The 27,158-nt window shown below is 39.1% G+C and overlaps 1 protein-coding gene across 5 annotated transcripts in view; it reads left to right on the forward strand.

Annotated features, from left to right (window-relative positions):
* FAM193A (family with sequence similarity 193 member A) overlaps positions 1-23,163 on the forward strand; it is an 80,461-nt gene extending 57,298 nt beyond the window's left edge. For 3 of the 5 annotated variants that reach the window (XM_054824351.1, XM_054824355.1, XM_054824353.1), the window contains 12 exons: positions 7-160; positions 246-425; positions 4,147-4,398; positions 6,816-7,014; positions 8,284-8,556; positions 8,929-9,211; positions 9,295-9,351; positions 11,474-11,660; positions 13,513-13,743; positions 15,581-16,424; positions 19,429-19,510; positions 23,028-23,163. In XM_054824351.1, the coding sequence (XP_054680326.1) occupies positions 7-160; positions 246-425; positions 4,147-4,398; positions 6,816-7,014; positions 8,284-8,556; positions 8,929-9,211; positions 9,295-9,351; positions 11,474-11,660; positions 13,513-13,743; positions 15,581-16,424; positions 19,429-19,510; positions 23,028-23,121 (2,836 nt within the window). In that variant the 3' untranslated portion in view covers positions 23,122-23,163. The other 2 variants (XM_054824352.1, XM_054824356.1) reach the window with 2 other exon arrangements.
* Positions 23,164-27,158: the final 3,995 nt, after the last annotated feature.

Raw genomic sequence — 27,158 nt, forward strand, 5'->3', positions numbered from 1 at the left:
CCTCAGCGGTAGTGATGATGAAGATGTTGCACCATTATCAACAAAATTTGCTGATATCTACCCACTGAATAATTACGACGATGCAGAGGTGGTAGCCAACATGAATGGAATTCATAGTGAGCTAAATGGCGGAGGTGAAAACATGGCATTGAAAGATGAGGTACAGCATATACAGTGTCATATCTTTTTCTAGAGAAAGGCCTGTCCTTCACCCCTGTGTTAATTAATGAGTTAATGTTCTCCAGTCTCCTCAGGTGAGCAGTACTAGCAGCAGTTCCTCAGAAGCAGATGATGAAGAAGCAGATGGGGAGAGCAGTGGTGAACCACCAGGGACTCAAAAGGAAGAAATATCTCTAGGAAAAAGGGCATTAAGGAAAGATGAAGCAAAAATGGATAGTCCACCACCTTCTTACCCCAGTCAGCAGGTATAGTAATCTAAAACCAACTCTTTTAGTAAATTAATTTTTGAAATGTGGCTTTTTGAATGATAGTACATTTACATCTTCAATTAAATATTTAACTTTTAATATCTTAAGTTATCAGTAGGTAAGTGTAATATCTAAAATATTTTTCAGTTGATTGTATATTGTCATCACTAATATCTTCCTTTAGTCAAAACCTGAAATATGTATGTTGTGTTGAAGGTGGCTTCAGTACAAGGGGGAAAAAAATTGTTCCTGCCTGTATGAATGGGAAACAGAAACTAAGAAGCATTTCTGCTTGGAAGTTTGAGCTTGGTCTTTGTTAAATGTTAATATTAAGTTATTTGAAATTAATTGGGATGGGGGGGAGGGCATGAGTACTTAGTTAACGGGCATTTTTAATATTGTATCTGAGGACTAACTTTCCCTGTTGAAACCTTGTGTAGTTAAATCCATTGCATGACTTATGGCATGGGTCTTGGGGTGTTTGATTTTTTTTTTTTTTTTTTTTTTTTAGTGGTTTAAGGTTATTAAGCTCTTTACTGTAAGGTCACCACACCACCCAAAGAACCATGCCTAGATTATCTGCTCAGCAGGCAGTGGTGTTTGGCCTTTTGTTATACCTTTTCTTCCCTGTCTAGTTAAGGAGGGGGAGTGATAGAGTGGCTCTGGTGGGCATCTGGCCTCTAGCCAGGGTCAACCCACCACACAGCTGAACACCAGAGGGAACCATCCGATTGATTGTGTGACTTTCAATCTGAGTTACCCTGCAGCTACAACACAGGCTCCTTGCTTTGAGAGAGAACGTACCAGTCGCTTTTTTTGCTTATTGTACAAAAGAACCCACATCAGAGGGGGCACCTTTGAGAGCTTAGGCAACAGTCAGGTAGGAACTCCCATTAGATGTTCCCCTGTGGTTAGGGTGTTTGTAAGGCCTTCCACTGGAAGTATTTTCCCATGTGTTAAGAGTGTTAAGCTACTTTGCTTTCAGTATGTTGAGATTTTTTTCCCGAGGTTTTTTTTTTTTAATGGCTGACCACTGGCATCATACCTATATGGGCTGAGGTCTCTGTCAAACGAGTTTGAAACTGGTGAACAGATTCAGCACTTGTTGTGGAAAATCAAATGAGATTATGTAAGCCTACTTGCTTTAGGGAAGCAAGCTAAAATGCAAGATAAAAAGGCGGATTTAACCATTTTGGTTTTTTTCTTTGAGGAAAAAGAGTTTTCTCAGAATTATTCTGAGGAACACTTAATGACTTTCTTTTTTTAGCCTAACTTTCTAATCAGAGCTGAGTATATACCTTGTAATGCTGCATTCAGGTGATTGATTTCGCTGGTACACATCATATGCATTTGAGGTTTTTTGGCATTATCTGTCAGGGTTGCTCATTGACTCGGTATCTTTATTTCTCTTTGGATTCCTTTTCATGTTCAGTACCCAAAGGTTTGTCAGAATTGGATTTTGAATCTCACCATACTCTTTGACATTTTCTTCCATTTTCAGTTGTTAGTAGAGTAATATTTGTTTCTTGATAATACCAATTTTTTAATAAAAGTTAATTTTTCTTCTCTATACACCTAATTAATTCAATCATTGTATTTGGTTTATGAAATCTTTGGTTGTTAAAATATACCTTGTGTCAAAGGCTGTAATGCTTTTAAGTGATAATGAAGAGTTACTTGCTTCTGAGAGGAAGGCATATTTAAGAATACCACCTGTCAGTTCTTTTCTAGAAGGCTAAGTTAAGTAATGTTGTTTTTTGGAAAAATGTGTACTGCCACATTGCTGGGAAAAATAGCAATTGGACAGTGTTCCCAGTATTGCTTCTGGTAAAATTACCTTCCAGTGAAATGTCACATGACAGTTGCAGGAAGAAGTACTGAGCTGAGAAAGAAAAGGTGGAGCTGCTCTTTCCTGGGCTGCTTTTCTTCCAAAGTCTTGAATCCTTTAGAGACAGCAGAGGCTAATGATACCTTGAGATCAGTAAAAGGTTCTAATAAGGCATGGATTTATCATGGTTGAAGTGATTGTGAAGTTCTTCATGAGAAATGTCTGCTTCACGCAATAACAGAATAGTTGAGTTTGGAAGGGACATCTGCAAGATAGTCTAGTCCTGCTCAAAGCATCTAGAGACGGTTGGTCAGCATTGTGTCCAGTCGGGTTTTAAGTATCACCAAGGACGGAGGCTCCAGAATTGCTGTAAGTAACATATTCCAGTGTTCAACCACTCTGACAAATAAAGGCTTTAAGTTTGAGTGGATTTTCCTTATTTCCATCTGTGCTCATTTCCTGTTGCCCTGTCATGGGTTACCACTGAGAGGAGTCTGGCTCTATCCTCTTTACTCTCCTCTTCGCCACCCAGCCACTCTGATAAGATCATAGAATAGTTTGGGCTGGAAGGGACCTTCAAGATCATCTAGTTCCAACCCCCCTGCCATGGGCAGGGACACCCTCCACTAGACCACGTTGCCCAAAGCCTCATCCAACCTGGTCTTAAACACTTCCAGGGATGGGGCATCCACAGCCTCTCTGGGCAACCTGTTCCAGTGCCTCACCACCCTCACAGTAAAGAATTTCTTTCTAACACCTAATCTAAATTGACCCTCCTTCAGCTTGAACCCATTACCCCTTGTGCTGTCTCTACACTCCCTGATAAACAGTCCCTCACCATCTTTCCTGTAGGCCCCTTCAGGTACTGGTAAGCCGCAATTAGATCTCCCTGGAGCCGCCTTTTCTCCAGGCTGAACAATCCCAACTCTCTCAGCCTGTCCTCAAAGGAGAGGTGCTCCAGCCCTCTGATCAGCTTTGTGGCCCTCGTCTGGACTCGCTCCAACAGCTCCATGTCTCTTCTGTACTGGGGCCCCCAGAGCTGGACGCAGTACTCCAGGTGGGATCTCACAAGAGCCGAGTAGAGGGGCAGGATCACCTCCCTCGACCTGCTGGTCACACCTCTTTTGATGCAGCCCAGGACACGGATCCCTCTGAGTCTTCTCTCTTGAGGCTGAAGTCTTAGCTGTCTTAGCCGCTCCTTGTATGTATGACAGATGCTCCAAGGCCTAAATGATCCCTGTGGTCCTTCAGTGGACTCACTGCAGTATGTCCATGTGTCTCTTGTACTGGGGAGCCCAGAGCTGGACCCAGTGCTCCAGATGTCTCACCAGTGCTGAGCAGAGTGGAAAGATCATCTCCCTTGACATGCTGGCAAGTGCTCTGCATAAGGCAACTCAGGACTACTTCCAACTTGATCAGCTAATCAACCCTTATTGTTACTTTCTACGCAGACTGTTTTTCCATATGCTTGGAAAATTGTGGAAAATAATCATCCAATTTGATTTTTTTTTTTATAGTGAGGTGATTAATTGCCTAGTAATGATCAAATACTGTCAAGGTTCTTATTCCTATCTGTTCTTGATTCTTTGAACCAGCATCTCGCTTGTTGTCACTGATAGCAGACGTGAAATATCTGTATAATATGAAATGCTGTCAGTTTTTAGGGTGTTCTTTTCTTAACTAAGATAAAGATCATCCACAGGTGCTTTTACTTCACTACAGGGTTTTTCCATTGGTATTAGATGAAAGAATTCTGTGGATGCTCTGAAAATATTAATTGATGTATGCAAAATGAAATAATACTAATGATTGCTAAGAAAAAAGCATGGGGGAAATAGTTGATTTTATTGTCTGAGTAGATTGAAAAAAAACTTATTTATTTTCTTACAGGCTGACCAAGGTCCAAATGCTTGTGAATGTCACGTTTGCAAACAAGAAGCCTCAGGTCTAACGGCCTCTGCACTTGCAGCTGGACGCCTGCCTGCTGGCCACCAGTTTATGAATCCTGAAAAACCTGCACATCCCGCACTTCATCTTTATCCTCACATCCATGGACATATACCATTGCATACAATTCCTCATCTGCCTCGTCCACTTATCCATCCCACCTTATATACAGCTTCTCCCTTTACACACAATAAGGTAAGCCTGATGAAGGAGATGGATGCATCCTTATCCCAGGAAAAATACTGTACATCTGTATAAACCAGCATTGCATCCTTATCCCAGGAAAAATACTGTACATATGTATAAACCAACATGGCTGAGTATCTATGAAACAATGAAAGCTGCTTTAAACTGTGGTCTGTTTATAGTAGTCCTTTTGGAGGGAATAGTGAGGGGTAGGGAATAGGACTGGTGGAAGGTTCATACAGTAGGGCTAAGGTAGCTTTTGTCAGGAAGGCTGATAATTTCCTTACTGTGATTAAAAAGCACATGGAGTCAAATGAGTCTTGAATGGTAGAAACAGCGATGGGACTTCAGTCAGTGTGATAGGACTAATTAAATCTTCCAAATTTTAACATTCCATTTTGGCAGTAATATCCTGAGGTTTCTATTTTAAAATGTTAAGTGATTTTTTTTTTTTGAGAAAAATGAGGCATAGGAGTCTATTTGTATTCTTTTTTGTGCTTTGAGGGAATTTTGCAGAACCTGCAAAAAGCAAGTTCTTTTGACCCAAAACTTTTAAGTAATAAACAAGAGAAAGATGTGGAACAAAGATTGGGACCAGATGACAGCTTTTCAGAAGTATGAGTCAAAAGCAAGAATTGTTATTAATGTGGTGTTATTTCACATACTATGTAAATCAGTTGAACTGTGGGTGTTGCTGAAAGGGGCAAAGCCTTTGTCATTAGGTACATATTACTGGTGTCTCCCTTTCCTCTGGTCCAGTGATCCTGTGGTTGTAAGGAGAGTAGATTAGTTCACTGAGATGACTATTACTCTTAACATCCTTCTTAACATCCACTTTGTTTTTTCCTGTCTTATCAGTGTCCCTTCCTTATTTCTGTTGCATTGCACCAATTCCGTAACTGCAGTGTGCCAACCTGCCATTTCTCAACAGCCCACTGCCATTCTTCTGAAACCCCTAATTGTTGTGGCCCACCTTATGCCATCCTTCCAGAGCTCTTTTGACATCCCTCGAGCTCTACTCGAGCTCCCGTCCTTGATCTCCACTGTCTCTCCTTTCAGAAGAACATCTGCAGCGCACTGCCAAGGCTGCACCAGAAGTCCCACGTAGAGTAGCAGGCTGCTAGCACTGAGTGGCTTTGTAATGCAGGCCAGATCTATTAGCTCTGGCACAGCACCTGAACCAGCTGGGCTCCACGTATTTGTGTTGTGCTGGAGCTGGAAAGACATATGTGGAAGCTGAAGCTTTAGGGGGCTTTCGCTTTTGAAAGGCCAGCTAATTCAGCAGAGCTGGTAGTCAATGAGCTAATAAGCCCTGTTGGATCAGACTTGGTTCATCATGGGTAGGCTGTTCTCTCCTGTGAAGTGTTTCTTTGTACCCATGTATATGAGTTTTCTTTAATGCAGGGTATTCCAGCCTCTCCCACCTTCACCATGAGTCAGATAATGGAAATCCTTCTGTATCAAAAAAGGAGACTGGGGAGATAAGTAGTTTGCTTGGTCATGAGTGTTTAGACTTTCATGTCTGAAATGTCATTGGACTCAGCCGATATTTTTAATATCTATATCTACTTCTGCGTAGCTTTTCATGGCATCAAATCTAGTGCAAAAATAGAACAAACTCACTTTTCCTTGGCTTTTTTAAAGGTGGCAGTAATTGAATATAAGGCTTGCATTGCACAGGGTCTCTGGGAGAAAGTTGCATTGTAGAATGTGAATAAACAATTTCAGCCAGAAGTAATGGGATGAGCCAGAACAACTTGCCTCTATAAAACAAAAAAAGTGTATGTTCCTTTTTTTTTTTCCCCCAGTTGCTTCTTAAAATAAAAGGGTGTACTCCTTGCCTGTTAAGTTTTAAGTCAGGAACCTGTTAATACTTGGAGATGAAAAAAGCAGAAGAGTATAATCAACTTTTAAAACTATGTTTTCAAATAATAAGTGCTTTATTTCTTTTTCTACTGCTCTTATTTTCAATCCTGAAGTGTTTGTAATCCCTTTGTCACAATTGTCTTATGTGGCAATGATTATCATGTCACAGAGGATTGGTTTTGGCAGCTTTGGCTTTGAAAGGTAATAATTCCTAACAAGTTCTACATTCATACAAATACTAGTTTTAATTAAAAATGAGGGCCTACCAATTCATATTAACCCAAGTATTTTTGGAGAATGTTTTTTTTTTTTGTATTCATCAGTTGGTTGAATCTAAAAGCAATGTTTGTGATTATAATATATATACATGTACGTACAATCTGTGTAATATATTATCTGCATTAAAATCAACAAACCAGTCTATCATTCTGGGAAATACTGTTTATTACACTTTTTATAATGCCTTTCACAATTGAAACACTATGATTTGAGTATTGCTGTTCGAGTGACTGTGTAAGCAAACAGAATATTAATGAGGAAAATACTCTTTATTTTTGTAGGCATTACCGCCAGCTCCAGTTCAGAATCATACAAACAAACATCAAGTATTCAATGCATCTCTCCAAGATCATATTTATCCAAGCTGTTTTGGGAGCACTCCAGATTGGAATAGCTCTAAATTTATAAGTCTTTGGGGATCAGAGATGATGAATGACAAGAACTGGAATCCTGCTACATTTTTGCCTGATACAATTCCTGGTGAGGGTTTGTTGCTACTTCACGCTGACTAGTTAAAAGCCTTATGTTTTGAAATGGAGTGTGGCACTTTTTTCTAGGAGTGGTAGGTTTCATCATCATCTTTTTTATAAGACATGATTCTGGCAGAGATTTGCCACCATATATACTCCAGTGGGGCTGAAAATTGAAAAATAAATTCTTCTGTATTGGGGAGAGGATGCTAAAGGCAAAAGAATATTATGCTATTTTTCACCTGTGGTCATTGTACAGGTATTTTTGGTTTTAGAAGTTTAGGGTTGCAAAGAAGTGGGAATTAAGGGGAAATTTAAATAACTTTTGGTCTAGTGCCAGAGACACCTGCTTTTTTTCTACAGAGTTGTAAGAACACTGGTAACATGGTACTACATCCTTCTTATAACGTGCGGAGATAACTGCATTGTCATTCAAAAAGACAGAGGCATAAATCAAGCGAAATATTAATTTAAGCCAGGAAGCCTTTGGAAATACTAATGGTTAAAGTGAAAGAGAATAGAAGAGAAATAACAACACAGAGATCTTTCCATTTGCATCATAGCAAATATTAAAAAGCCTTTTTTTATTTTATTTGACTTGTATGAAAAAGGAAGATTGGTTTCATGCATTGGCTTTTTGCCAGTCTGATCTGCTGCTAACTTTTCTGAAGCTACTACCGTGATGTTTAAAAGGAAAGGCATTAAAAACCTCCAGAAAACTTCCCTACTAGGATAGCTCATCCATTTTCAAATGTAGTTATGGGTAGCTGTTCCAACATATGGTTGGTGGCAAGCTTGTGTGGAAGGTCAATCAGAAAGGTATTACTGTAGTTAGCTGGAATTTCCAATAAGTAAAGATAAGATTTGTATTACATTGATAGAAAGATATGTCGTTCTTGCTTAGAATTGTTGCGTGGGTAACCTGGACTTCAGATATTGAAGCTAATATGCTTAGCACGGCATGTAAAATGGTGTCCAGTTTTAATTTTTAAATTACAAATGGATAAAGGTTTCTGTAGCATCTTTGCTACTTGTTAACACACATTTAGTAGTGTTCTTGTGACTTCTGCTCTGAGACTTCTTAGCACTTCTTGTTACAGCTATATTATTTGGGGGGGAGGGAGGGAGAAAGGAGGATCGCTTCACTAATCCTACCAAACCAACACTAACGATATATACTTGCTCATCTGCATCTAAATTATTGAATGTTTAATTCTAAATGCCACAACGACAATTCTGTAATTCTGTGATTCTTAATTACTGTGTGTTTCAATTAAAGGGAGTGATATATTAGCACCAGCACTCTCAGAAATAAGACCTGAAGCACTTCCTGCTACATCTAGCAATGAAGCAACAGCAGTTACTGACAGCAAAGAGAAAAAAAATGCTGCAAAGAAGAAATGTCTGTACAATTTCCAGGATGCCTTTATGGAAGCTAATAAAGTTGTCATGGCAACCTCTTCTGCCACTTCATCTGTCTCCTGCACAGCAACTACAGTGCAGTCAAGCAGCAACCAATTCAAAGTATCATCCAAGAGACCTTCATCGATAGGTAAGGATTTGTAATTCACATACATCTTAGTAACTGACTCAAGTCCAGTTAGCTAACCATAAAGATTTATATGTATTTATTTTAGTAATATTATTTATCTTGATGATTTTCGTTAATTGCTGTTCTTCTTACTCTTGTGTTACAGTCTCTGTACTCCTGGATTAAAGAACTTTGTAAAAGACCTTGATGTTAGGGTTTGGAACTGGTAATAGAAAGGTGTTGAGATACTGCTGGGTTTTTTGGGGGTTTTTTGTTTTGTTTTGTTTTTTTTAACGGAAGCTGAGAACATCCAACACTTTGCATGATTGATTGGGTAGTTAATGGAGACTAATTATTTTTAATTCTAAGCAGTTTCTTTTTTCCCCAATTTAGGTGAAGTGTTCCACAATATTAATAAAGAGGACCATAGACATTCTGCACCAGTTGCACCACGAAATAGTCCTACCAGTTTAGCATCCCTTCCTTCACTGTCTCCTGCTGCACTGTCTCCAGCTTCTACACCACATCTTCCAAATCTTGCTGCTCCTTCTTTCCCCAAAACTGCTGCAACAGCCCCTGGATTTGTGGATCCTCATTCAGGTCTTTGTCCTACTACAGTTGCACCTCCTACTTCAACTACAGACAGCTCTGTAAGTGCCCCACCAAGTGTCTGCAGGTAAGTTTGGTGTTATTGTTGTTGTTGTTCTTTTTTACAATAGAAGGAGAATTAAAATACAGATACCTCTTCTCCTTTGCCAGTGGTTATAGTGTGAAAAAAGAGCTGCTTCTGTGTTCAGCAAACAAGACCGAGTTCAGGTATTTAGTGTGTAACTTGGTGTGAGACTTTACAAATATGATTTCTATTGCAGAATCTGGTTACTGAGTTTAGAAGCTTAAAACCAAATGTTTGCTCACTTTTAGAAATGTGACCTGAGATAAATAAGTCAAGCTCTATTCTTTTTTACTCTGTAGTGATTACTGCTGCTGAGATGCAAACCTGTTGTATAATGTATCTGTTTTCTGTCATTTTGGCATTATGTGGCAAGCAGGAATGAAAAGCTGTGAAAAATTACGGAGTCTGTAGACAGTTTTAGCTCAAACTATAAAAGGGTCATACATGGTCTTGAAACCTGCCACATAGTAACAGATTTTCCTGATTGCAGTTAAAACTTCATAGGAGTTAAGTCCCACCACTGGTACAGTGGTTGTAGTGTGGAAGGATTTTGTGATTTCCAAAGGTTGTCAAAGATCATGGAGGTTGGGAGGAGTTTGGTGGAGCTCTTTGGGTAGTGTTATGTATTGCGGCAGGCTGACAATGGTGCCAACTCTTTGATATGTCTGAAGAGCGCAGGCATAACAGAAAAGCAGTTGAGTCATTGCTCTAAGTACTCTGTGACCTGTAGGGCTGTGGTCATGGTTGCTATGAATGTAGTCTCCTGGCTACTGCAGTAGTTTTCAGAAGGTGACGTGAGATTTAGGCGGAGTTAGATAACAGCATACCTGAAGTGCTTCTAAAAATGCCTGCCTTTAGGTTATCGTCTGATTTTATTGGTGACATCACAAAATAGGTAATTGTTCTTTCATGCTTTTGAGAAATTATTGCAATTTTGTAAACAAACTTTCTTAGCTAGTGCAGGGGGAGGATTGAATATAGGCTATTTACTGCAATACAAATCCACCTTTTATCATCATCTCCAGATGCTAACGTGATGAAGTAATTTTAGTTCATAAGGAATGAACTGGGAGAGAACCTAGAAACAATTATTGCAGTCTATATGAATCAGTGATGTGCTATAATGGGAAAAACTGCTTTATGCTCTAGCCTTTCAATCCAGTGACTGAGCGACAGAACTAATGAAGCCTTGATTTCTATGGAAATGTGTCTGTTACCCCTAGCACGTGCTGTCCCACGGTACTGTTGGGCACTGTGATGCTAACTCTCAATAGGGAAGAAACAGTGATGCCAAGGCTGCTCAAACTGACTGGTCAGAATGTTTGCACTGACTGGCAGTGTCTGCTGTTACGTGAAACAGTTTTGCGTGCCTTTTCCCTACCTAGGGTACTGAAGTTGAACAATTTTTCATTCTGTCCTGGTCACTAATTCTTGAAAAAGTTGCAAGGGGGCGGAGGGGAGGGAGAAATGAGGTTAGAAAGAATATTCACATATGTTTTGTATATAAGACAGATTATGGCCTGTTTTCATCTTTCTAACATCAGAATAAAGAAATACTAATGCTAGATGAGTGGATTTTTTTAAAATGCTTGTTACTTTCGAAGCAAGATCACTCCAGTCGTTGAAGAACTGGACAGTAGGTATGTTGCGTACATAGTTATGCAGAGCTCTGGAGGGAATGAACTGCTATGTACCTGCTTCTTGAAGAGACTTGCTAGTATTTCCCCTTGAAAATAAAGGTGCAAATGGAGTAATGGGAACATTTTGGTTTTAGCTGACTTTGACTTTTTTATTTAAGTCAAGAGCTTGAAAATCTATCTAAAACCAGGGGATTTTAGAAATAAGTTGAGTATTTTGCTACTGCAGAGCTCTCCTTGGATCATGCGTGATGAGATCAGCAGCAGTATCAAAACTATTCCATTAAAAAAAGCTAGAATCACTACTACTGAAACTATTTTACCTGTTCAAAGCCAGGAGGAGCAGTTCCAAAACTCATTCTCTAGGCTGCTCATTCAGTGAGTCACTAAATGAGTTTTTATAAATCACTTTCCCATGTGTCATCTTATCTTGCTGCTTGTCTTTGAGCATCTCCATTTGCAGGCCACTGGATGAAGGCTTTAGGATTTGATGCATCACTAGTGGCTTGATATCCCAGTTTAAGAGTCTTTGTTCCTCATAGATGTGCACACAACTCTGTTTTATTCAAGTACCTTATTTATTATAATCTAGAGGTTTTTTTATAAACACTTTCTTAATTTAACATAGTGATCCTGATTGCGAGGGCCATCGCTGTGAGAACAGTAACACGTACGATCATCAACAGTATGATGGAGAGGAGAGCCAAGATGAAGACAGCTGTTCAGAGCATAGCTCCAGTACCTCAACATCCACAAATCAGAAGGAAGGAAAATACTGTGACTGCTGTTACTGTGAGTTCTTCGGCCATGGAGGAGTAAGTTGTTGGATTTTAAATTGGTTTTTTTCCCTTTTTTGTCACTTACTCATCATTGATTGCATGTGATTTATCAGACTGCAACTGAGGGGGTGGCATTGGAGCTGACTCAAGAGAAGTAGTAAAAGGAGCATGGTTATTTTCCTCTTTGAAATGAAGAATTGAAACAAACATTTCCAATTGAAAGCTATTCAAGAGCAATAACAATGACTAAAATATTTAGGAAGCAACTGACTTGGATAATAGATACCATGTTTGATTGAAACTGCATACAGGGGTATTGAGTCATTTAAATAACTTTACAAAATTCACATGCTCATTTGTAGTAGTGTAATTATAAATAATGTGATCAGTTTGGTTAAAAGTACGCTTAACAGAGGATATTTTTTAAAATTTTGGTGGCAATTTGAGCCATTCTCCCATCTGTAAAAGTAGCAATCCTCCAAGTATTCACTTTAACTTGATTTTTTTTTTAAAAAAAAAAGGGGGGGGGGAACCCTACAAAAACCCCCCAACATTCTTACCTAAAAGTTTGGCAGTGTAAGTTTAAATTATACTTCTATCAAAAGAAATCCCTTTTTCACTGTAACAAACTTTTTTTTACTGGTACATTTTGATAGGCACTGACTTGTATTTGTCTTTAGAGAGTGTTTTGAAGAAATTATGAAGTTCTAAAGCATGCAGTTTATACAAAATCTTTTCCCCTATTGTTCTTTATTTTAATACTTAACACGTTGTTTGAAGCATCCTTAAGTTAACTTCATAGCAGTAACATCTAGTGAATTCTTGTAATCATAGCTTTCATTTGCACAAATGAAATGCTAAAAGCTGTTAGGTTGCCCCATTACATTTTTTCTTAACTTAAAATTTCATTTTCCTGGTGGCCTCATTTGTAAATCTGTGTATAGCCTGTTTTAATAATCTATTAACTAGTAGAATTTGAGTCTCTGGCATTTTCTTCCTATTTGAAGTAAAAGCTCGGTATATTGGCCATGTATTTGATCAGATCCAGTTTTATCTTAGGGCTTGAAAGGAATTAAAAGCCCCTGCCCTGTGGCTGAAAGAGGCAGGGAGGGGGTCCCATTTATCGTTGCATGTTTCCACCATGTGCATGATTGATCTTTGATAGTCATCTGATTGCACAGTAAGTTACTCATTTTGCAGAAGTGGCAGAATGCTACAGCACTTTTAATTTAATAGGCTTTGTTTTACTGGTTTAATGAGTTGAACTGGTGTAGCCCCAAACAGATGGGCACCAAGTCTGGTGCAGGAGGGGTAGAGGAATGAGGAATTGAGAGGCAGGAGCGGTGGATGGGAATACAGATATGAAACATGACGCAAGGATTCAACTTGCAGCAGTGTTAACAAGTTATTGATGCGACTCTGCTGGAGGTATGCTGGCATGCTTCAGTGCGGTGTAATCAAACCTTCACAGTTACAGCCCAGAGGCCCACATAGCCCAAACTCTGAAACAGACTTCATAGAAAATGGAAACAGCAGTAAATGTCTGCTTCTCTCAAATTTTAAAATGTGGTATACCGATCACTAGAGAATATGGAAATCTCCTTTCTCACTTTTAAAGGTATTTCTTTATCTTCTCACTTATGCATTCTTCCACAAGATCAGTCATTCTTTCAGTTGGAAAATACAGTTCACAAGCTAGTACCTAGTCTGATAGGTCTTTTGCCTGCTAAATACACCTTTGGGTACACATACAAACAATAAGGAGTTTGATATTCAGATTTGGACCTGCCAAGTTATTTGAAGGTCTCTAAAATTTCAGAATCTGAAAAGTATTAGGTCAGTGAAATTTGTACATTTAGTCACTAAATATTTGTCTCATGTCCTTCAGCCTCCAGCTGCACCAACCAGTAGAAATTATGCAGAGATGCGAGAAAAGCTTCGTTTACGTCTAACAAAAAGAAAAGAGGAACAGCCGAAGAAACCAGATCAGATCTCTGAAAGGGAAAGTGTTGTTGACCACCGAAAGGTGGAAGACTTGCTACAATTTATAAACAGCTCTGAAACCAAACCAGTAAGCAGTTCTCGGGCAGCCAAGCGAGCCAGACATAAGCAAAGAAAGGTAAGACATAAAAGTATGTTTATCCTATGCCTCATGTTTTTGAATCTGTGCACTCCCTAAGTATACCACTGTATACTGACTTGATAATAATGGTATAATTGTTTTCTGCATAGTTTGTGGCAGCCTGCCTGTTTGTATATACACAGCTAGCTTACCTGTTCTGATGCAACCTGAAGAGTAAGGTTCCTCACAATGTCATTGTCATGTGTTTTGTTGCAAGTCAGCTTTATATTGGAATTTCCCACACATTAGAAAGTTGTTTCTAGGTGCCAGAAATACTATGAATTTGATTGCTTTTTAGAATTGACATTTAAAGGTGGGGGAAGTTAGAAAACTAGAGTTTCCTTATTGGGATAATGGTTATGATAAAGTATCTATAGGAAGTTGGGAAGCATAAGGTAAGTGCTTTTATGAGAGTGGAAAAGTTAAGATTTCATATTTTTAGAATGATTGCACTGGGCACCTTGCTGTCCTGATTGAAAGAGGTTAAGCACTGTGCCACATGATGACAGGAAGGGATATCCCAAGCTGGAATGAAGTGGCAAGCTGCAGAGAGGGAGCAGGGAAGAAAAAATTACAGGTTGCTTTCAAATGGAAAATGGCAAAAACATTTCTAAAAAACTGTAAAGTTTAACAGTGAAATTATTTTTTAAAAACAATATTTGCTGAGCTAATAGAGGAAATATATTTAAGTTGAACAAGCAGGAAATTGGCTTTTGTTATTGAATTCAAATATCAGTCTTAAGTATAAAGTTCAAGGAGCAATGAGATTGATTGCTGAATGTTTTTGAATTTTGGTAAGCATGTTGGGTGGCCACACTGTAAATATTTCTTGTTTGTGGATTTGCTTGCTGGCACTAAGTCTGCATTCTTTAAATGCTTCCATGGGTTTGGAAGACCTGATGTTCACAAATTATATTCTTTATGTTCATGCTGTAGCACTAGTCAGCAACTTGAGGGGCTTAGTGATTTAGTTATAAATAAAATTCACTTTGCAAAATTCACTTTGCTCTTGCGATGCAGTTTGAGCATAAAAAGTGGAAGATTATCATAGGGTTTTTTATGTGACTTCTATAACTGTGGAAAAAGTAATCCCATACAGGCACTTCTAAATGTGCAAGAAAATAAATGGACATGATTGTTCTCAGCGTCCAACTTTCTTTCATTTTGCTAATGATGCAAGATGAATGCTGCACCACAAAGTTTTAGGCATTTGCAGTAATGGCTGGGAGAAATCCTGTGCATCTTCTGTTTCATGTGGTTAATGAACTTATGGCTGACAACAGAAAACTTTACCATCATTATTTTTGACAACTTTTAATGTAGCTTTAACGTGCCTAGTGTTTTGCTGTAAAATGTTTTTAATGATTGCTCTTCCTAATGTTCACGAACGCTGAAACAGAGCAACTCTGCTACCATAGCAAGAGAATGGGTAAACGATGTAACAAGATGCAAACCTGAGTTACCCTTAGTAATACATGTGGTTGTTGAGAATGAAGTTGAATGTTTTGTTTTCAGCAGGTTTTTGTGGTTGTAGATAACTTTTTGATATGGATTTAGGCTTAGCAGTAGCAAAGAAAAGATCAACAGTTGGTATTGACAACAGTCAAATACATTACAGAAACATAGAAAATAGAAATGTAGAAAAGATTTTAATATACTTTAAAGGGTAGCTTTTGTATAGTTATTTGCTTGCTGCACAGGCTTCTGGATTAAGTATGCTCATATGTTAACATCCTAGGATTTATAATGTTCCTAGAGAAAAGTAGTAATAATCCTTAAAACTCTAATTTCCAAAATATTTGTTGCTTTCAATAAACCTATTGTTATTTTGTAGCTTGAAGAAAAAGCTCGACTTGAAGCAGAAGCCAGGGAGAGGGAGCATCACCAGTTGCTTGAGGAACAGAGGCGGCGAGAGGAAGAAGAGGAGGAGAGGCTGAAACAAGAATTACAACGGCTTCAAGAACTTCAGCAGTTGCGGGCTGTAAAGAAAAAGAAGAAAGAACGAACAAGTAAAGACTGTCAGAAGGTGGACATGCTTACTCGAAACTGCCAGGCAGTGAAGGAATCTGTCCCAAACACACCTGAAGACATTCAGAATGGTACACTTGAGCAATCAGAAAAGATAGAAACCTCCTCCGGTTCACTGTCAAGACATGTGAATCACACAGAACAGAGGCCAGGTTCAGAGACAGGCTGTGAACTATCCAATCCTGTAAACACTAGAGACTCAAAGCTGCTTTATCAGAAAGAGGGGAGTGTAAAGCAGCATGAGCCCCTCTCTTTTCTGCTTGATATTATGCATCAACATAAAGAAGGAAACAGCAAACAGAAACTAAAGCAGATAAACAAACCATGTGCTGAACAAGTGAAAAAGCCTATTGAATCCCCCAAAGCAGCTGAGATTCAGACTAAAACCAGAAACCAAATAGAATCCAAAGCAAAAGCAGCAGAGCTCCCAACACTTGCAGAACCTAAAAAAGAGGAGAAGAAATTAAACAGTAACAACAAAAAGCAGTTGAACCATGTAAAGGAAGAGAAAGCACCCGTAACAAGTGAATCCCCTTCACCCAGTGAACAGCAGCAAAATAATAAGCTAATACTTGCAGATTCTCCTCAACCAAAAGGCAAGAACAAGAAAAACAAGAAGAAAAAAGGGGACAAAGTCAACAATTCCATTGGTGAGTGTATAAGCAAGTTGAAGAATTTGGGTTGTTTTTTATTGTTACCATTTAAGTCCAGAAGTTTGAAATCTTTATCTTCAGTCGTTCCTGCCAATGTAAATTAGAGAAACAGAAAAAGTGGTGTCAGGAACACTCAAGTCCTTGTAATTATAACAATTAGGAGATCATAATTTTAGTAAAGCGGTGTAGAATACCTTAAAGAATGAGTAAACTAGTGTATGCTGCTGGTTTTGTATGGGGTTTTTGTTAGTTAAGAAAGCCAGTCTCTTCTGTAAAGCCTACCTTGCTTAAAATAAATATTTAAAATAATTCAATAGTATGCTGAAATCCATTTTGAACTTCTTTAAAAGCAAGCTTGTTTCTCATACAGCATTAAGAGTATAGTATAGAGTTGGCCTTACTCTTTGAGCAAGGGAAATAAGGGGTTTCTGCAGCCAAAGAATGATCATTCATGCATAAATGTACATTTTCTCAGTGGAAGTAGTTCCTTTAATCTATTAATTTCATTAACAGGTGAAATAGATGCAAAAACTAATTTACTATTTTTTTATTTGCCAGAGTGAAAACTTAGTGGGATGTTAATTAGTTGGATAATATTGAGTGTTTTCTCCATGTGAATATCAGTCTGTGCTAGTAAACAGATTAGGGGTTTTTTTAATTGATCTGATAGAAAGAATAAAACCATAGAAGATTGAGTTGACTCAAACAAGTTGCACTTGCATAATTTTCTTCCCAACCTATTTTTTTTTGTTTTCCTGAAAGCATCTAACAGCTAATGCCAGAGCTGAGAAGAGCAGGCAGTGCTAGCTGGTTGGCTTTGTCAACACGCTAATCTAACTGCCATTCTCGGGCACGAGTTTATTCCTGCATGTGCTTGGTGCCTACTGGGACCACCAGTTGGGTCGGCAGTTTTGCGGTAGGGACATCTGTCTTCCTGGAGCACCCGATCATTCCCTTGGGATGAGTAGCTGAGTGGTAACGGTGCATAAATTAAATGTCTGTTCACCGGAATGACTTCATATTGCAGGTCTTGCTGCCGTTCTGTCTGGTAGGCACATCAAGATAAGAGACCTTACTTACTCCCTTGGCAGTCTCTGCCAGTGTTTTGGAATGCTTATGTTTATTAAACTCTATTACAAAAATGTAAACCAAATTCCCAGTTGTTGCCAGTGCTAGGTGTAGAGCCCAGCTTTGGTTTTGTGGTTTCATGGTTGGGTTGAGTCAGCCCACCAGTCTTTCTTCTTAACTCTTCTTACATTCCATGTTTCCATTCTGTGTCAATCGAGCAGCAATACAGCATTGAACCCTTTTCTCTAATACCTTGGTTCTTGTGCATACTGTGGTGTGGTTGGGGTTTTTTGAGGGTTTTTGTTAGATTTTTTTTTTAAATTTCCTGAGAAGAATGTACTCCAATCATTGGAGTAAGACAAAACTCTAGAATCAGGAGCAGAGAGAGATGACTGGAGACATTTGAAAGAGAAACTGTTGAAGGGGGGGATGTAGGGTGTTTACTGTAGGAGAATTTAGGTAGCTGCCTGCATCTTTTCCTCCTCCCTGCCCCTCACTGTTTTCTGCTGCTTAAATCAAGTGTAGTTACAATTTCTGAAACCTGATGTTTAAATGTGAAAAAACGTAGGGACATGTTTCTGAATTTATAAAGAGATAATTGTGCTGCTCTCTGAAGAGTCAGAACTGGATCACCACTTTGAGTACTTCTGACTTTAGAACCACCGGAAAGATACTGCAATACACAATTTTTCATTTAGCTGTAATTTCTTAAAGACATAGGGCTGATGTACCAAATTAGCGAAGGCATAAAAAATGAACTAAGAAAAAAAATTGGAACTAGGGTAACTGAAAGAACATGAAAAGAGGGTAACAAAGTTTGGGTTTTTTTAACTGAGTTTTAACATGAAGTATTAAGGCACTGAACATTATTGCTTTTGGTATGATATCTGTTTCTTAAAGAAATTTGTTCTGGCAGGGTATTTAAACTCCTTGTTATGAAGAGGCTGAAAAAAACTAGGACTACAGGGAAGCCCTGTCTTTCTAGGGCTTTCTGGTTCTTCAGAAGTAAGTTGTATGGCAAAGATGTGCAACTTTTGAACTACCAATAATGCCTTTAGAAGAGAGTTGTTTGTTCTCATAATCTTAAGGATTCTAGAGAGTCCTCATTCGTACTCAGTGTTCTCAGTTTCTTTGTCTCCCCCTTTTTAGAACAGGTTCTGAAGCTGCTTCAAGAATGAGATTGGAGTATGTATGTAGTAGAAAAAGAGACTTTAACAGGAAAATGCTCAAATTTAGTTTCTGCAAAAATTTACACTTTCTGAAGCATTTTTTTTTCTATAAGTATAAAAGAGAACCATACACTGAGACAGTACGATATACCAACAGAATTTAAAGAGACTTTGTTGCTATAGCTGAGGCCTAAATTCAGGCCATATTAGAATATGTTTAAAAAACATTTTTTAAAAAAATTCCTAATTGTAGGTAGCATGACTTAGACTCTTGCAGACACAGCCTGATGATCATGTCCCAGATGGAGTACAGCAGCTCTACAAACCCAGAATTTTTGAAATAATTTTCTTTATAAAGGCCATTTTAAAAATGTTTCTAAAGCTACCTTTTTAGTAGTAAGGCCAACAAATTTCAGGCTATCTGATTCATGGACCCCTTTGTATTTGAGCATTCTCATGTGTATTCCAGATTTCTGGCATCTTTTGCAACCCATGCAACCACTAAATTTACTGTTGATTCATCTCTTCCTTGTTCCCAGTGTAACTCCTGAAAGTCTGAGCAGAGGTACTAGCACAGGGTTTTTAAGAAGTGTCTTTCTAATTATAAGTTTGTATTAATTCAGTCTAAACATGAATAATCAATAGTCTACAAAGTTCAGGCAGTTCTCCAAAAATGTCTTTAATGCAGCTTCTTCAAGCTTCTTCCCCTCTCCTTCCCTCCTCCCTATGGAATCTAACCTAGTATTATCCTTTTTCCTTTGTAGATGATGTGTTTCTACCCAAAGACATTGATCTAGACAGCGTGGAAATGGATGAAACGGAGCGAGAAGTGGAGTATTTTAAAAGGTAAAGTGCTTTAATCCTTACATATAAAGCTGTTGTGCTTCTTCCTATATACTGTGGTTTTAAAAAACCAATAAAAAAAAACCCCAAAAAAACCCCACAACTTCATAACCAACTCCTAGCAGAAAAGCCTGTGTTGTACTGTGTTGTAACATAGCAAATCATGTTACAGCTGACATTCTGAATACTCTAAGCAATCACCAAAGCTGTAGATTTGTGGGCACAGAACATAAATACGGAAATGAGTGCCAGAATCATCTATGTATCCCCCAAGTTCTCATCAAGGCTTTCAGAATATCCTCAGTTAACATTTTTTTCTATAAGCAAAGTTTGGAGAAATATTTCCTTTATTATCCATGCTGAATAATACTGATTAGTGTTTAAAAAAAAAAAGGGGGGGATGCTTATGCTAGTGCAGTGACAGTAAAAGGATAATATGAACCTGTGCTTGTGAAACTTTTCTTCTATGCGTTTTGGTTGCTTTTGATATTTATGCATCACATTCATTACCTTTAAATTCCTCAAATATGAGCAGACAGCTCATATTTAAATAAAGTAGCACATGTTCTTCCATAATACTGAAATCTACTCAAATTTGTGTTCTTTAATGATGGCTGGGTGTGCTAGTTTCCCATGAATACATCAAGTAAGCCTTTTATCACGATAGCCAAATCTGAAATGTTACAAATAAATGTTTCCTGCAATTGAATAATTTAGGAATCAACAGTAGCATTTCACAAAACAACTGAAGCCATTTGTTTAAAGGGTAGGATTTTTAAGGAAGGGCTTTCAGTATGGATTTCAAGTTCTTTTCTAAATTTATATAGTTTTGATAGTCTTATGTGCCTGAGATGTAATGCATGTCTGGGTCAGAGCAGAGTACAACAGCTTCTCTGTGTTGCTTATTATTACTATGCAAAATGCATGGGTCTGTGATTATTTATGGAGTTACAGTGTACTAGAAGATGAAACTTTCAAAAGTATATACTTGCTATTTTTAAAAATTATTTTTGAGTGGTGCCAGTTAAAGTATTTTTTGAAATCAAAATGTAGGCTCTATTGGTGAGATGTGGCATATATTAGATAGTGCTAGTGTTGGTATAGCATAAGCCTTTGTTATGGGCTTCATGTAATATTCTTAGCTTCATTCAAGTTTGCAGTATCTGTAAGAAGAAAACAGAGTTCTTTTCACCAATTCTCTACTCTCAATGGGACGAATGAAGCAGTGTCCTATATAACAATTCAGTAATTGCTGTAATCTATTCCTTTATTGTCATCTGTTAGGAAGTGTGTGTAGCCATCCAATTTTTTTATATATACCTGTTTAGAAAAGGTGTCTTAAAGGCCCTGAAAGGTGCTGTTCTAGGGGAGAAAACTAGCTACTTAATGATGTGAAGATACCTTCAATGCATGTGTTTTCTATAATTTGATAATTTCCAACATAATACTTGGAAGGCTAGCACCATTGCTTGTTATAATAACCCTCCATGGCAATGAGCTGCCCAGGCGTATTGAATTCATACTTTTTACTGCATGTTAATTCATCATCTTTTCTTCCCGCTTTGTAGTGGCGTAATAGATACGTTAATTATACCCTGACTTCAGAATTAATTTTGCAAGCTACTTCTAACTTTAGCATAGAAAGAAGAAAGTAAGTTTAGTACTTCTAGCCTTCCACTGTACCTTTCTATTTCACTCCTTCTGTCTGCCCCCCTTTTTTTGTCTTTCAGTTGTTAGAGAAGCTGTATAGCCTTCCAGAGAGGGCTATGCACTACCTTGATGCTGTCATGCAGCCTTTAGCCTAAACAAGCTACACCTTGCCTCGATAAAAGTTCTTCAGCATGAATTAACTGTCATTGAAATACCTGCACATACCAACCTTTTTCAAAACTTTTTCTGTAAATTGCATTCAGTGAAAGCAAATAAGTGGATTTTTGTTCTCTAAAGGTGCTTTTTCCAAGTGTGGTGGGTCAACCTTGGCTGGAGGCCAGGTGCCCACCAAAGCAGCTCTATCACTCCCCCTTCTTACCTGGTCAGGGGAGACAAAATATAACAAGAGGCTGCTGGGTTGAGATAAGGACAGGGAGAGATCTCTCACCAATTACTGTCATGGGCAAAACAGACTCAACTTAGAAGAAAAAAAAAATCATCTAATTTATTACCAAGAAAACAGAGTAGAGCAATGAGAAATAAAACCAAATCCTAAAACACCTCCCCCAACCCCTCCCTTCTTCCCAGGCTCAACTTCAGTCCCAATTTTTCTTCCTCCTCCCTCCAGTGGCACAGGGGGGACGGGGAATGGGGGTTACGGTCAGTTCATCACACATTGTCTCTGCCGCTCCTTCCTCCTCAGGGGGGAGGACTCCTCACACTCTGCCCCTGCTCCAGCGTGGGGTCCCTCCCACAGGAGACAGTCCTCCACCAACTTCTCCAACATGACTCCTTCCCACAGGCTGCAGTTCTTCACGAATTGCTCCAGTGTGGGCCCTTTCTATGGGGTGCAGACCTTCAGGAGCAGACTGCTCCAGCGTGGGTCCCCCATGGGGCCACAGGTCCTGCCAGGAGCCTGCTCCAGTGTGGGCTTCCCACAGGGTCACAGCCTCCTTCAGAGAATCCACCTGCTCCAGCATGGGGTCCTCCACAGGCTGCAGGTGGATATCTGCTCCACCATCATCCTCCATGGGCTGCAGGGGGACAGCCTGCCTCACCATGGTCTTCTCCAGGGGCTGCAGGGGGATCTCTGCTCTGGCACCTGGAGCACCTCCTCCCCCTCCTTCTGCACTGACCTTGGTGTCTGCAGAGTTGTTCCTCTCACATCTTCCCACTCCTCTCTCCGGCTGCAGTTGCTGTTGTTTTTTTTCCCCCTTCTTAACTCTGTTATCCCAGAGGCGCTACCACCGTTGCTGATGGGCTTGGCCTTGGCCAGCGGCAGGTCCGTCTTGGAGCCGGCTGGCATTGGCTCTGTCAGATATGGGGGAAGCTTCTAGCAGCTCCTCACAGAAGCCACCCCTGTAGCCCTCCCCGCTACCAAAACCTTGCCATGCAAACCCAATCCACCAGGCATGTGGGCTACTCATCTGCTGTATTATAAACAAACTCCTTTCCCTAGGTCTTTGTCTCAAACTTAACTTTGCTGTATTCAGAAGAGAAGCCACAGTGAACCACACCAGTGGTGCTTTTGCTTTACACATTACCTACCACTCATTCTTACTGTTACAAGGTTTTTGGTAAATACAGCAATGTCACCTCTGTTTCTAGTTAACATTCAGCTAGCTTCTGTGCTGCTAAATATGCAGTGTTCTGTGCTACTTCATTCACGTTACTCCTGATAATGCAGTGGTGTTTAAAGTAACTGGTTTATTATGTATTTGAATGATAGACAAGTGATTTATTTTTTTAGGTCTGATTTTTTTTAAGAGGTTTTGTCTTTCTGAATGAGAGCTGCTCTTCAAAAGAGAGATAACACCTGTGGTTTGATTTTAAGTATATTGGTTTCATTTTATCACTTTTTTCTTTTCAGATTCTGCTTGGATTCTGCCAGACAAACAAGGCAGAGACTTTCCATCAACTGGTCCAATTTTAGCTTGAAAAAAACCACCTTTGCTGCACATTGAAATGATACAATATGGGGAGGGAACCCTGCAGGAATTAATGAACGACAGCTCCACTTATCTGTCCTGCTGTGCTGAGAGCTTATCTGGTCTTGAGCCAGTGCTGCCTTGCCTTGTCCCCAGTGCTGTGTGGATCTGCACTGAACCCTTTGGCCTGATAATTCTTGCGGACTGAAAAATTGCCACTTTCTACCTGAATTTGTTAGCTTGTGTGCTTGTAGTCTGTGAGTGAGACTTACTTGATTGTAGCTGTATGCCGTTGGAGTTGGAACAATAGCTCTTTTCCATCTCCTTCTGAATGCCTTGGCCTCAAAGACTTTAAATTGCTTAGGCTTGGGTGGAGGCCAAAATACTAGTTTGCATCATCTGCAGTGGCTCCTGTCACTTCTGCATCTAGCTATGTTTTGTCATTCTGACTCCTGACAAAGGAATGGACCTAGTCAGTTGTGCTTTCATCTGCTCCGGAATTCTCCTGACATGACTTCATGAAAAAGAGGCTCTTATGGGACAAGTATTTCCTCAGTTCTTTCACAATCTACTGTTTAAGAGTGTACAAGTTACGCTATTTGTGTTTTGATTTTTTTTTTCCTGACTTGTAGCCAGCTTGTGTAAGAATACTTGCAGAATGAGAAAATTTAAAAAAGAACAGTACTCACACTATCAAATCTGTTATAGAGTGTATAATTGTATTAACACTGAAGCCTAACTGGCTACTTTTTTAACATATTGTTAAGTAATATTAAAATCATGTCTTTCTTTTTGAAAGATGGAATACATTAGTATGGCAGAAGACTTGTGTCTTGCTTTTTTCTGCTTGGGTGGGGGAAGGGAAGGAAGAAACGTACCAAAAAAAAAAAGGTCTTCTAAACTCAATTTCATCTTGTGTAAGAATTGGTCAGTAAATGCTACTTTAGCATATTCCTCTACAAACACTTGTTTGCCAGCTCACCTGATTGGAAAAGCTGCTGTCTGCTAGAGCAAGAAAGACTCTTGCTGAATGCTAGAATTAAGTTTGTGAATTCTGTGAATTACGATGATGCTTCTATTCCAATAGATAACTTGTGAGAAACAAGGTAATGCAAAAATTTCCAATTTAACGTCGGTGCAGAAATTAAATAGGTAGGCTCAATGCTACTATCATGTAAATAGTTAACAATATAGTAATATTTTACAGGTTGCATAATTTTGCCCTGCATGAAGAAAACTGGTAATTTAGAACTTCAGTCTCTGTAAAAAATGCTGCACCTGTGGAAGTTTTTCTGATGTTGTGCTATTTATTCAGAATAGAGTCAACAGAAGCTTTCTTTTCACCTTTAGATGACCATGCTTACCCAAATTATAGGGCAGTCTTGATTTGTGGGGTTTTTGTTTGGTTGGTTTTGGGGTTTGTTTTGTTTGTGTTTTGGGTTTTTTTAAGAAAATAGGACTTCCACTCAGCGTGTTTTTAAAAGGACAATACAGCTTCAAAGCCGACTGATGTGCTTTTCCAGAACCATTCCACATTTTTCTTTCTTCTGCTTGTTAACACATATTTTTCTGTGATACACCCACTTGTCTTGGGACTGCTTTGCAAGGCCCAGTGTAATTATACTCGGCTTTGGACTTGAGAAGTTTTAATGGATGGTTGCTTTTATGTCCCGTGTGAGGCCCAGATGTAGCAGGAGGATTGGGTTGGCTACAGACCACTGGGATATCTACAACTTCACATCCCTTTTGTTGGTCCTGGAGCTCCTATGCGGATCAGTGTGTGCTGCCAGTATGGAATATAGTTGCTCAGCTTGTACCCAGCCATTGTAGGTAAATGAGCCCTCACTCTCCTCTTGTAAAGGAGGAAATGACACAATACCTGTTCTCAAAATATAGTCCAGGGACATAAAGTCCTATTATTCTTCATCAGATTCAGGTTGAAGAAGGCATTAATAGCTTAGCCTCACTTTTTTGTCAATGTAGTATTGTAACATATGTATTTATTTTCTTATGCTGGAGGAATAGCATCTCAAACCTAAAAGGTAATATCTATGCCACTCAGCATCAACTGTCTCTGCAAAACTATGGACTATTGAAAGTACCTGCATCAGTTAGTGGAGACAAATGAACTTTTTCTTGAGATCATGGAGGGCTTTTATCTCTTGCAGCCTGAGTTAGATCTTAGTTATGTAAAAGTGGAGAGGCTGCTCAGGTGGGACAGTGGCTGTGGGGAAAAAAATGCTGTTAAAACAGCTGAAGCTGGATGTTTGTGTGAAATCCAACTTTTCAGGCTTTTTCAGTTCTAAATTGTAACACAAGGTGGCACTGTATGTCATCACTAGTAATTTCTATGTCAGTGTTCTCAAGATACTGGGGCACAGGATGGAAAAACTAGTTGATGTCACATTGGCAAATATTGGTGCACATCCCAGCTCCTGTAGAGTAGGGACGCTTTGAAGTACTGAGATTTTTAATGGTGTGAGAAAACTAATTTTATAGCATTTGCTTTCACTAGTAAATGGGGAAGAAAGTGAGCTTTATTCTCTACTAACAAAGCTGTTCAAAGAGTGATATGTGAATAACATGCTTCTCTTTAAATTCTGGGTTAAGAGAACAGAAGAAGTCCTTTTGCATTTGAGGAATGTATGTATGTATTTGTAATATCCTTCAAAGATACTTGCCTTATGCTCCCTCATGGTATATCAATACAACTGACATGATTCCACACACTACACAGAAAGTATGAAGAATGGGTGTCCATAGATCTGCTCTTGTTGCGCCTTCATGAGAACTTAAAGGCAAGTCGTATTTTTCTGCATTTGTAATTAAGTGAAGATAAGCATAGACCAGTCTGGGACCCAGGAGATTTGAAAGTACTGGCTTCAGTTCTACCGCTTTTGTGGCCTTGGGCAAATGAGTTAGTTACTGTTACTCCATTCATTAAATGGTTTATTAAGGCTTTTCTGAATTAGAAGCATGTTGCTCAATGCCTAAATAAGTAGCTATGTGAAGTCTGTTCAGGTGCAACACTATGACCTCCTATTGGAAGCACAATGTTCTGCACTGGTATTTGTGGTGTTCAGATGGGTTCAATCCAGATAAAATACGTTCAAAGGTAACTTTGAGTAGAGGTGACCTCTGTAAACAATACACCGTGACTGAGTAAATTTGAGTTGTTCATGAGAGTTGGAAGGGGGAACAGTTCCACCTTTGAATGTGGGCTACTTTGATAACTGCAGTGTAACTTGTCCCCCTATTCCTTACTCATCTTAACCTGTGTGCAAGATGAATATCTAAGCTCTGGAGGTGACTGGTGATACGTCTATTTTAGGCCTGTCTGCTGCTATCAGTGCTGCTGAATCTGAGGCTGCAGTACTTTTTCAGACATTTCCTTAATGGAAGAGGGTGTAATTGCACAAAATGTTTGCATCTTGAACACTGTTGATACTGGATGCCTTAAGACAGCTCTTAGACAGGGATGTCTCATCTCTGGCATTCACTATTGCTGCTTTCTGAGGTAATGTAACTGACTGTTCAAAAGTCTTCAGCACACTTTTTTGGTGTGGCATCATTGGTACTTAAAACTGTGTAGTTGAGGTTCAGCAAGCTGGCAACACAAATCTCACCAGACCCTGAGAAGAAGATTGCTGTGTTTAAAAATTAATTCCCATAGTGACTCTTGGGTGCATGGGCCTTCGGTGTGCTCACTGCTACTCAAAAAGGTTTTGCAAGTTGCTTTCTGTTTTGGTGAAAGGTTAGCTTGCCTTTAGTGTGGATCCTCGTGTATCATGATGGAGAAATTTATGCTTAATGTTTATTGGGGTAAAAGTTTACACTAATATTCACAATTTCAAACATCTCCCAGTACAAATGAAGGTGTGCAACTTATAATTCAAGAAGCTATTATTAAAAAAAACCCAACCAAATAAAAAAACCCCCACCAAAATGCCAACTCTGCTTGCTATGTTGTAATGTACATCTGAGCAGGATTAGGTGTGTAGTATCTTTGTTGTCTTTGGCTCTTTCTCTGTATTTAAACCTCCAGGAAATCTGAAGACTGAAACCTTTGGTAG

The sequence above is a fragment of the Grus americana genome, chromosome 4 (genome assembly GCF_028858705.1).
Source record: "Grus americana isolate bGruAme1 chromosome 4, bGruAme1.mat, whole genome shotgun sequence".
Taxonomy (NCBI): Eukaryota; Metazoa; Chordata; class Aves; order Gruiformes; family Gruidae; genus Grus; species Grus americana.